Source organism: Prionailurus viverrinus, chromosome F1 (assembly GCF_022837055.1).
Source record: "Prionailurus viverrinus isolate Anna chromosome F1, UM_Priviv_1.0, whole genome shotgun sequence".
NCBI lineage: Eukaryota > Metazoa > Chordata > Mammalia > Carnivora > Felidae > Prionailurus > Prionailurus viverrinus.
Window position 1 is genome coordinate 29606932 of NC_062577.1, and position 12058 is coordinate 29618989.

At 44.4% G+C, this 12058-nt stretch overlaps 1 protein-coding gene across 3 annotated transcripts in view; it reads left to right on the forward strand.

The window, feature by feature from the left end:
- The window catches only part of KCNH1 (potassium voltage-gated channel subfamily H member 1), a 479177-nt gene that overhangs the window by 159013 nt on the left and 308106 nt on the right, over positions 1-12058 (forward strand). For all 3 annotated transcript variants that reach the window (XM_047840386.1, XM_047840385.1, XM_047840384.1), the window contains one exon: positions 6306-6698. In XM_047840386.1, coding sequence (XP_047696342.1) covers positions 6306-6698 — 393 coding nt within the window. The remainder of the gene's footprint in view (positions 1-6305; positions 6699-12058) is intronic.

Here is a 12058-nt window from a genome sequence, read left to right on the forward strand (position 1 = left end):
AATCCAATAGAGGATTTTGGAAGTAAAAGCACTAGAGAAATGTGACAGCCAGACAGATGTACCTCTTCTTCATCTAGGGAAAAGCCTTAACTCCAGAATCAGTGTTTGAGATGAGCATTCTTTGGCCTGTAATGAGCCTTTCCGGTGGGCAGAGCCTGGGACTGGGTGTTGTAGGGGGAGGAGGGACAGGGAGAGTGTGACACTTGGTGAAGTAGTATCTGCATTTGGGGGACTCCTGGTCTGATTGGGCAGATAGGACAGACACAAGCCCGCTCTTGGAAGCGCATTTTGAAGGGGCTTCCAGACCTCTGCCTTTGGAAGCTTCTACTGTACGAAACGAATCAAATGAAAGAAACTAGAAGCTCGTGTTCATGCTGACAAATGCAGAAAAGAGGTGGGGAAGATGACTGGCTGCTGTGGTCCCTGGGACCACCTCACCAGGTCATTGTGTCATCACGTCTGGGGAAGCTGTTCCTCTGCAAAGCTCTGGAAGTGTCACATCTAACATAAGGCAAGCCTCTTATGACTGGACACAAGGTGGGCATCCCATCTCTTTTGAATCTGAACTCGAAGACTTCCTCCCTTGGGAGGACACTAACCCTTTCCCAGATAATGATATTCTGAATGACTGAGAAAGCTTTTTCTCCTGAGGATGACAGTCCTGGAGCTCATCAGAGTGGTGCCTGGTCTGAATCCATTTCCACACACACTTCTGAGGGGGGAGGTAGGCCAGTCTAACAGGAATCTTTCTGATCAACATGCATAATTAGTCCTTTGTCACTGGACGCTGAAAAGACTGTTGGAGTCAGATAGTTAAATGGATGCAAAATATTCTTTTGATCAGGAAACTTTTCTTAAGAATATTGGTTATCATGAAAAAGTTGCTTCATGGATATTTCCACCTTCTGTTTTCTTTTTTTCTTTTTTTTGAGAGAGAGCATGTATGTGTGCATGTGCAAGTGGTGGAGGGGCAAAGGGAGAGGGAGAGAGAATTCCAAGCAGGCTCCATGCTGTCAGCATGGAGCCTGATGTGGGGCTCGATCTCAGCAGTGAGATCATGACCTGAGTAGAAATCAAGTGTTGGACGCTTAACCGACTGAGCCACCCAGGCGCCCCTCCACCTTCCATTTTCTATAGGTAATTGCTAAAGAGTTAACATGAGAGTAAAATATATAGGATCACCAAACTACAAAAGCTTGACCTTCTGGGAATCATTTGTAGCCTTTAGCATAAAGATTTGGAAAAGAGTGTCACATTTATTCTGATCAAATATCCTAACATCTGAGTCTACTCCCAGAATGCAGTTACCCCATGGTTTCAGTGTGAAAGGCTACATCTCAGAGATGGAAGGGAGAAACTGAATTCGAGTTCCCAACAACCCTCCACGTCTAGCTTCACACCTCAGTCAATCCCCTTTGAACACATGATGTAGGAATAGAAGTGGGGGGCAGAATCTGCGGTCAACCTGGCAGTTCGGGGGAGGTATGAAGACACTGTTGACTCAGGCCTCATTCAAGCAGGGCTTCATAGTGTCCCGGAAAGCTTGGGAATCCACTTAGAAATAATTATGGATTATATTAAAGTGTCACAGGAACAGCCATTTTTCTCTAAAAAGGCATTTCCTCCTGAGGGCTTGTTACCAAGAATCCTGGAGCTCCAGGCAACTTTGCTGTACCGTCAGCAGGTGGCTGCTTACTTGTGGATTCCTTTAAGTTCTTGCTCAATAGTCTTATCACCCAGACTGTATTTTGCAAACAATACAATAAACCACTAATTAAGTCACCTACTTTTCCCCTGCCTTTCCCTTAGCTGAATGCCCAGGACCTCTTCTTTACAATGCTTGTAATTCATCTATATTCATTGACTTTGTAAAATTAAACTTCTGATTTTGAGATAACTATAGCTTCCACATGGAAGAAATAATACATAGAGATCCCATGGGCTCTACCTCAGTTTCCCTGGATGGCAGCTTCCTGCAAAACTATAGAACAATATCACAGCCAAGATACTGACATTGGTACAGTCAAGATACAGAATATTCCACTGCCACAAGAAAGCCTTGTGTTGCTTTTGTGTAGCCACACTCACTTCCTTTCTGCCTTCACGCCCTCCGTAAGCCCGTGGCAACCATTAATTTGTTCTCTCTTGGTATAATTTTGTCCTTTCAAGGATCTTGTGTGAATGGAATCATGTAGTACCTTATCTTTGGGGATTGTTTTTTTCAGTCCCGCTCACTGCATGTATCAATAGTTTGTACCCTTATATTGCTGAGTATTTTCTGTAGTGTGGATGTACTGTGGTGTACCTAACCATTTATCTGTTGAAGGACATCTGGGTTCTTTCCAGTTTTTAGCCATTAGGAATAATGCTCTGTAAATATTCGTGTACAGGTTTTTGTGTGAGCGTAAGTTTTCATTTTAATGGGATAAATGCCCAGGATTGTAATTGCTGGGTCATACGGCAGTTGCATATTTGGTTGTTTAACTGCAGAATTCTTTCCTGGAGTGATTGTACCATTTGTTATTGACACTGACAGTATATGAGTGCTCCAGTTTATCTGCATTCTCACCAGCCTTTGGTGTTGTCACTCTTTTCTAGTTCAGCCATTCTCATAGGTGAGTATTGATAGCTTATCATTATATTAATTTGCATTTCCCAGATGGCACATCTTTTCATGGGCTTGTCTGCCACCTGTATATGCTCTTGGAGGAAATGTCCCTTCATGCCTTTTCCTCATTTTCTGATTGGATTGTTTGTTTTTTTTATTGTTGAGTTTTGAGATTATACATTATAAATTATATATTCTAGATACTATTTCTTTGTGGGGTATGTGGTTTGCAAAAAATCTTCTCTAGGTCATAGTGTGTCTTTTCATTCTCCTAAAAGAGCATTCTGCTCTTGGTGGGTGGAGTGTTTTATAAATATCGACTAAATTCTGTTGGTTGATGATGTTGTTGGGTTATGCTATATCCTTGCTAATTTTCTGTCTGGTTGTTCTATCAAAGATTGTGAGAGAAGTGTGTGGACTGGACTGTTTCCCCTTTCAGTTCTACCAGTTTTTGCTATGTCCTTATGAATTGACCCTTTTATCATTATGTAAGACATTTTTCTGTCTCTGTTGTTCAGATTGGGTAATTTCTATTGTTTCCTCTTCAAGTTTCACTGATTGTTTCCTCTTTCCCCTCCATTTTGCTGTTGAACGTATCTACTGAAATGTTTACATTGGTTATTGCATTTTTGGTTCTAAAATTGATATTTGGTTCGTCTTTATATCTTCTCTTTCTTTGCTGAGACTTTCTACTTTTTTGCTATTTCTGACACTATTTTTTTTTTCATTTGTTTCCAGCATATTTGTAATTGCCTGTCCAAGCATTTTTAGGATGGCTGTTTAAAAATATTCATCAGATATTTCCGACATCTCTGTCATCTTGATGTTGGCACCTATTGGTTATTTTTCACTCATTTGATATTTACCTATTTCTTGGCATAACAAGCGATTTTTGGTGGAAATGGGCATTTTGGAAATTTTATGTTTGGAACTCTGGATCTTATTTAAGCCTTTTGTTTTAGGTGGCTTCCTTTGACCTGAGTATGGCAGAAGAAGGGGGAGGTATCCCCTCATTTCTACCAGGTTGGGGTAGAAGTTTAGGTTTTTAACCCAGCCTCTATTGACACCTAGGGGTGCTGCTTGTTATCTCTGGGTCGGGGTGAGAATTCTGTTGCCCATTGAACTTACACTGATACCTCCCTGTCTTGTGGGCAGAGGTGGCTTCATTACTGCTGTTGGACATGGAAATCCAGGCTCCCTACTGGGCCTTTTCCAGCACTCGCCCCATAGGGAGGAGGAGAAAAAGGAGGACGTTGAGTGCTTCATTACAGCCTTGAGATGGGGGAAATCTAGCTTCCTAGTAGCCTTTGCTGGCCTGGGTAGTTATGGGGCCACCCACTTTACTGTGCTACTTGCCTACGGTAGAGTGGTTATTATCTAACAATTTTCTGTCTCGGGAGGCTGCCCCTTTCCCATTCTTGTCACTATAGAGAGTGAGCTTTTGTTGGAACGTTTTTTTTGTCTGCATCCATTGGTCTTTCCAGGTTCTTGGCTTCTTTAGCTTTAAGTCTGGGAATACATGAGGCACAAAGAAAACCCAGAGAACACATCTCTGTTATGCCTAGGCAGTTTTTTGCTTTTTTCTCTTTCAGAGTCTTAAATTTGTGTTAAACGTAATGTCCAAGATGTTTAGCTGTACTTAGAGGAGGAGTAGAACAAGTGTGTCTACTTTATCTTTCTGGAAGTGGAAGTCCCTTACAATTTATTTTTATTTGCTTTATTCTTATAGGTCTCTCTCTTTTCCTGCCTTGCGGTTTCAGGGCTCAAACTTCCTTAACCACACTTGTATAAATTCCTTTCCATGGGAAGAGAAGTTAAAATCCCAAGCCTAGAAGGGCTATGTGCATCGGGGGGAGGGGTGGAAACAGTTCCCGTACCCAAAGATGTGCACTGGGCACTCTATAGATTTCTGGCTTTCATTCACTTGCCTTTTAAGGCCTGGAGCCAACCATAGAGGAGACAAGGATATTCAGATTATTTTATATTCACTAAGGGCTCTTTATCCTCTAGGGGAAAAAACAAGTTCTCATGACACAAGAGGAAGTTTCACCTAGAGATTTATAAGAACCTGTAAGTGGCACAGAGGAGCAGCTGGGGGTAGGGGGTGAGGGTCCCTTCCAGCTTGGCCTGGCCTCTGAAAGCTGGCTACTGAGTGTGAAACCCATCTGTGATACTTTCTTGGAGCTGAGCTTCTCTGGACTTCATCCTTCACTGAGTCTGCTTCTGCAAAAGCCTATTATTTAGGGAAATGTAACCTTGATGTGAAACAGCATGTGTTTCTAATCCAGCTAGACCTAGTCTGGGGCTTGGTTCCAGCTTTTGCTAGCTGTATGACCTTGAAGTTCAGTCATCCACTTAAAAACCATCCTGTAGTGCCTGCCTACTCTGGGCCAGCCACCATGCTGGGTTTTGGGACAGAGTAGTGGTACTTTTCACTGCTCCCTTTCCTTTCCTTTCTGACCATAAGCACGTCATCAGCTGGTTTTATGTAAAAAATATGTAAAAAAATCAGACTACTACTCATCTCTTTCCCAGGCTGTTATAACAAGTCCCCTGAGTCTGTTCTTTGCTCTAATCCTCTGCCTCAATTCATTATCTACATAGTAGCCAGGGTGATCTTTTAAAAACACGCACCAGATTAATGTTCTTTTGTTAAACCTCTCCAGTTCCACTCAGACATACTGGGAATGAAGTCCAGTCCCTCCTCATGGCCCACTAGGTCCTGTGTGGTCTGGTTTCCGCTCCCCCTCTGAACTCATCTGGCGTCCCTTTCCCATCATCCAGTTGGCTTTGGTCATGCCAGACTTCCCTTTTTGCCTGAAAACATCAAGCTTGCCCCCCCGGGGTTATTTGCTAGTTATTATCTCTGCCTCAGATAGTTTTTCATGCAAGTTTGAATAGATGGTTTCTGGTTGTCATTAAGAGTTTCAGTTCAAATGCTGTTCCTCCCCTGCTCTTTATGTCATATTCTATCCAGTCACCATGTCCCTACCCCTTCCTCTTAGTTAGCTCTTATCACAATTTGAAGTTATCTTGATTTGTCTACTAGTCCAAGCTCCACGAGAGCAGGCATCACACTGTTTCCTTCATTGCTGTACATCCAGCATCTAGGACAGTTCCTGGCACAGAACGGTGAATATTTGTTGAGTAAAGTTGCTTAATCCTCTTCAGCCTCAGTTTCTGACTTGTTGCATTGGAATAATAATTAGCCAACAATACAGGGTTGTGTTTAGAATTAAGTGAGATAATAAATGTATGTGAGGTACTTAGTACAATGCTTGGCTCACAGGAAGCCAAATAATAGATTTTCATTGTTTCCTCATGATTATATTATAATGTTCACTTCCATTCTCTCATACTCCTCTAGTACCCCCCCCCTTTTTTTTTAAGAGAGAAAGTGTGAGTAGGGAAGGGGCAGAGGAAGAGGGAGAGAGAGAATCTTAAGCAGGCTCCATGCCCAGTGCAGAGCCAGATGTGGGACTTGGTTTCACGAACTGCAAAGTCATGACCTGAGCCGAAATCAAGAGTTGGAGACTCAACTGACTGAGCCACCCAGGCACCCTCTCTAGTACCTGTTTTTGCTCCTAATGATCCATCTGGAGTGTCATGAGCATTTAATAGTGACAGATGCTGATTGGTCAGATGCTTGCAATGAAATCCTAACTTAGTTCTCTCTTGATCATGTTTTTCTGTACAGGTTCTACAGCTGGGCTCAGACATCCTTCCCCAGTACAAGCAAGAGGCACCAAAGACTCCCCCTCACATCATCTTACATTACTGTGTTTTTAAGACCACGTGGGATTGGATCATCTTGATCTTAACCTTCTACACAGCTATCCTGGTCCCTTACAATGTCTCCTTTAAAACCAGGCAGAACAACGTGGCCTGGCTGGTTGTGGATAGCATCGTGGATGTGATCTTTTTGGTGGACATTGTGCTGAATTTTCATACTACTTTTGTTGGACCAGCTGGGGAGGTGATTTCTGACCCCAAACTCATCCGCATGAACTACCTGAAGACGTGGTTTGTGATTGACCTTCTGTCCTGTTTGCCATATGATGTCATCAACGCTTTTGAGAACGTGGATGAGGTTAGTGCCTTTATGGGTGATCCAGGGAAGATTGGTTTTGCTGATCAGATTCCACCACCCCTGGAGGGGAGAGAGAGTCAGGTACATGCCTCAAATCTCAGACCTTGTTGTCATGTCTTGAAAGCTGAATAAATGTGGGTGGTCAACAGAAGAGTAATTACATGGGTGGGAACTAGCATGGCTAATGTCTGGAACAGAGGGAGCATGCTTGATAGATATCCTCGCCTGCTGTTTTTGTCCTTTGGAGGTTTGGAGGCCCTGCATGTCCATGAATGGATGTGGAAGAGACCAGAAGCTTCCTTCTTATTTTACGTGGAGTGCAAGCCACTGGCTCAGGGGTGGTGGGGGTGCAGAAGCAGGCATGCATTGCCACTGCATTGGTGAATCTTTCACTTGGTATGCAATTGCTGAATGCCTACTTACTGATTATTCTAATTATGGGGATTTTTGTATCATCTGCTGCTGACCTTTGGCTGTTGCATAACTAATTAACTTCTGGCAACAGGGATGCTATTTAACCCCCAGGTTTGCTTGCTTTTTTTTTTTTTTTTTTTTTTTTTTTGTAAATGTTGGAAAAGAATGACTTGTTACTTGGCAATGACCACTGGAATTCAGCGGTCCATACTCTCCCTTGCATACATTTGCCGAGGGAGTCAGGCTACGGTCAAGTTCGCCCTGTGACTAAGAGGAGTAGTGCTATTGCTGGATTACGCTGCTTTGGATTGTTAGTCCTGCAGGCAATGGAGGGGATGAAGAGAAAAATGCTCTTTAAGTGTATTGGAGTTAGGACATGCTCAAACAGTGAATGGGTGCCTGGGACGAGTTGCACAAGGAAGTGGCCACTGGCCTGGTTCAGGTGATTTTCTCCTTTGAAAAAGCAAGGATATCATGTCATCGCAAAGGAAATTGCAGATTCTTATCCAGCTTAAGTGTTACATGGGAGTTGTTCTTTCTTTTTCCTGCTGCCTACTTGATCCTCCAAATGCATTAAAGATCAAGTAGTTCGTCTGGTAAATCTTCAGCGTCATGTAGCAGTGGGCCCTCACTGCCTCAGATTACAGAGGGTCCTAGAAATCTCAGTCTGGCTAGGGTGTTACCTGGGTGGGTAATTCAGGAAGCCATCTGGAGACTGAGTTGAGGCAAGATTCACTCTCTGGGCTAGAGAGCTAATGGGACTAGTCTTGAGATAATTGGAAGGAACAGCCAGCTCCCTGCCAAGACCACAGGGCCTGGCCAGTGACTCTGTGACTTGCTGGTGGCATAATGATACCTCTCAGCCTTCAGATCAGTGTCAGTAATGGGTGAGGACTCCAGCCCTTTTCTCTTTGAGAACCCAGCTACCTACCACTTCTCTCTCCAGGAACTGATGTTGAGATGCTCTAAACCCAGAACAACCCCTGCTTTTATCTGTGTGGTGTGTTTTAATGTACTTTGAAATCCCAATGACTAATGCTCTGGGTGGCTTGTGTGGATTTTGTAGCTGTATTGGATGAGTGAGACTGATCATTTAGAAGAATGAAATTGTCCCTAAAGTGAATGTTGGGATTCTTCAGTGTGAATTTGAGTACACGTTGGGAATGATATTTTTCTCTGTGAGCACATTTCTAGATTTTATGTTAGTGAGGAAAGTATTATCATTTTGGCTCAGATAACTGAATGATTTCAGCCTAAAAGAGCTTCTCCTACACATATGGGAAATGAAATTTAACTTAAAAAAAGAACCTCTCGAGTTTTAAAAATAAACCATTTGCTATTTAGAGCAATAGCATTGAAAAATTGCAGATAAATAGAACAGTTCTTTGGCTTCTGCAGGTTCTTGTTAAACATTGGCAGAGCCATAAACACATTTGTAAATGTGTCAAGATTACCTCGTCGGTTAGCAAAGCAGGGCTTCTCCTCAAGCTCTGTATGTCAGGTTGGAAGTCCTTTGCCATCAATCGTGAGTACCCCTGACATGGTTTCTGATTTCCATAGTCACTAAGTAGATTGGCTGGTAAGAAAAACACCAGCTACACGTAGCTTTCTAGTTGGAAAGGGTTTAGCATCAAAGCTCTCACTACCATCTCTTTGTCATAAATAATAATATGAGTATTAAGGGGCTATAGCTATGATTTGCTTCCATAAAGACTTGATTTTGTATTTAGTGATTTCTTTTCAAGCCTTGGCTGATACCCGAAATAATGCCTTTTCATAACATCCGTTGTGGTCTGGGGGAAGTCAGCACTAGGAAACTGAAGATTTGGCTCCTGGGCCTCTTGGTATCACCTGTTAAGACAGCTGGGACTTTCCAGGGGCACCTGGGTGGCTTGGTGGTTAAGCATCTGACTTCTGATTTCGGTTCAGGCCATGATCTCGAGGTTTGTGAGTTCAAGCTCCGCTTTGGGCTCCACACACACGGAGCCTGCTTGGGATTCTCTCCCTGTCTCTCCCTGCCCCTCCCTGCTCTCTTTCTTTCTCTCTCTCTCAAAAAAAAAAAAGAAAGAAAAAAAAGCTGGACTTTGTGCAAGACATTTAGCTTCTCTGGATCACAGTTTTCCTATCTATTCCTAGCTATATTTCCTATCTATGGCTACCTTTCCTGCCTGAAAGCATGGCCTCTGTGCAGTGGAGTATTTGAGTTCCCTACTAGCTGCAAAGTGAGTTTGAAGAGTTGTAAAATCTCACCTGTTTTCATTTTACCTCTAGGAGCTGATGATAAAAAAAACAAGAAGTCCAGCACTTTGACCTCCTACTTGCAGTGGGGGTGGGAGGAAGGTGGGATGGGAGGAGGACTCAGAGCCCAGGAGGACCACGAAGGTCATCCAGTTCAACCCTTTTAACTCACAAATAAGGGAACAGACTTGGAGAATATGACTCACTCAAGAGGATCCAGCAAATCATATGGTTACAGCAATATTGAGTCTCCTTCTGACTCCTCTATATTCTTATATATTTTTTTACATGTTTATTTATTTTAGAGACAGAGAGACAGAGCACAGGTGGGGGAGGGGCAGAGAGACACAGAGACAGAGACTGAAACAGGCTGCAGGCTCTGAGCTGTTAGCACAGAGCCTGATGAAGGGCTCAAACCCACGAACTGTGAGATCATGACCTGAGCTGAAGTCGGACACTTAACTGACTGAGCCACCCAGGTGCCCCAACTCTTTTCTATTCTTAATAGTGAAAGAATGGATAAAATAGGAACAAAACGTTGATGGACATAGTTGAGTCCAAACTGACCAAGAAGCTTCCAAAGTCTGTGGCTCACCCCTTGGCCTGGTTGTGGTGGTGGGGAAGTTGGGCACTGCATATGAGGAGTGGTACATCTGTATTCCCCGCAAAGCAACTGTGTTGGTGATGAGATGGGCAGTTGAGGCACTCTCTGAGGGACAGACCCAGCATGGTTTCCCAGGCATAGGCCTTTTGTTGAAAGACGCCATTAATTTAGTGGGAATGGAAGTTTGCGGGGCGGCGGTGGTGTGGGGGGTGGTTTAGAGGAGGTCGGGGAGGGCATGAAAGGTATCCCAACTGTTGAACCTGGATTAGGCTGGATAAGAAAATTCTGATTAATGACTCAGTGGTTTCCCATCCGCTGCCTACTGTCTTCTCGCACTCACTGTATCGTGGAGTTGCTGATGTAAGGTTGCAACTCCCTCTGCTCTAGTCCCTTTCTTTGGGGGAGTGTGAGGAGAAAAAAACATACTGATGCATTTCTCATAAAAAATACATGGAGCTGAATTCTCTCTGGTGTCTTCCTAATTATACCAATGGAACTGTATCCCAGTGGGGACCACCAAAGAAGAGGAATGTGCGGTGGTGGCTTTACCATCTGTGTGTGTCGGGGGTGGGGGGTGGGGGGGACTGGGGTGTGTGGGGGGGTGGGGGCTCTTGAAGTGAAAGGACTAGACCCACCCAAGGCTTGGGTCAAGAAAGAACCAGGTTAAATTGCTAATGCCAGCCATTGTGAATCCAGTCCTGTGGATGTCGCCCACCTCCATGATTTAAGCCACACAAATGATCCCTTTTGACTCAACTTGTTTCACTTATGGAGATGGCCTCCATTTGCGTCATTGTCCAGTCTGTTGGTAATAATCTGTTTTGGAGGCTGTTTGGGAATATGTTTGCACATTAGTTAAACTGGTGGGAGCACAAAAGGTCTGGAAATGGGGTGAACCGACGCTTCAGTGGGTATGCTGAAGCAAAAGCCAAATGGGTCTCTCTCAAGCGCTTAGCGGATTACTGGCCTGGCGTGCTTCATGGATTAGAGACCGAATTATTCTTCACAAAACATATTCCCTTTCCCCAGGAAGCCTTATTGCCTACTGCCATTGGAGTGCACAGGGGGAGAATGCAGCCAATCAGGCTACCTCGCAGGTCACAGTTCTGGGGCCAAGAGCTTCCTCCATCCCTGGCTCTGTAACTTGGGATGGCAGCACCACCAGCTGGTGCCGCTGACACAGCTGACCCTTGCCAAGAGCCTCTCTCACAGGAGATGTTCCCCTTAGAGCAGAACAGGACTGAGGAGTGAAAAGATAAATAGTACGGACAACAGCTTCCCTTTAGCTAGTGTGTTTAACTTTCCAAAACATTTCACACAGATTATCTTTATTCTAACTCTCCTGTGGCCATGCACAAACTGCAGTGAACTAGGAGGAAGGCAGTTTGTCAGTCAGGAGTCCCTCTGCTACCCAGCTGTGCAAACTTGTGCAAGCGTTTACTCTCCCTGGACTCTGTTTGTGTCACCTGCAAGCTGGGTCCATCCCAGCTTTAACTTTATGGATCTAGGGCACCTATTATCCTGGCATTGCTGATGAGGGGAAAGGACCAGGCCATCCAGGTAGTGACATGGGGCTTCATTCAGTCTCTGACTTCTAGGCTTGCACTTTTCCCCAGGCAGGTCATGCTGCCTTATCACAGAATTGGAGCCAGAGTGAACCAAGCTGTGCATGTCGGTGCCCAAATCTCCCTTTCTGAATCATTCCCCAGCATGGCCACTTCTGCTTCCCTCCTACACCACGGACAGGTGAGAGGTTTGAGCGGTCAGCATGGGCGACCCTAAGTGGAGGTTGCTGGTCCACATGTGCAGGGCTGGACAGTGAGTGTGAAGGTCACAAGTGACTCCAACGGTCGGTCATCTGCCCTGCTTCTCTCTCCTTGGCAGATGGACTCCTTTCTAAGTTCCCCTAGGTTCACTGTTCCTGGCTCTTTCAGGCTTTCACTGATGCTGACAGCAAATTGGACCCCCATGTGTTGCTCAGCCTGTAAATTTGTGGTTGTCAGTCCTAACCTGTGGTTTTTATTTAGGTGGATGGACACCAGTTTAATTTTCACACAGGTGACTCCTGTGAGGTCAGCCGGAAGTCATGAGATGACCTGGGATT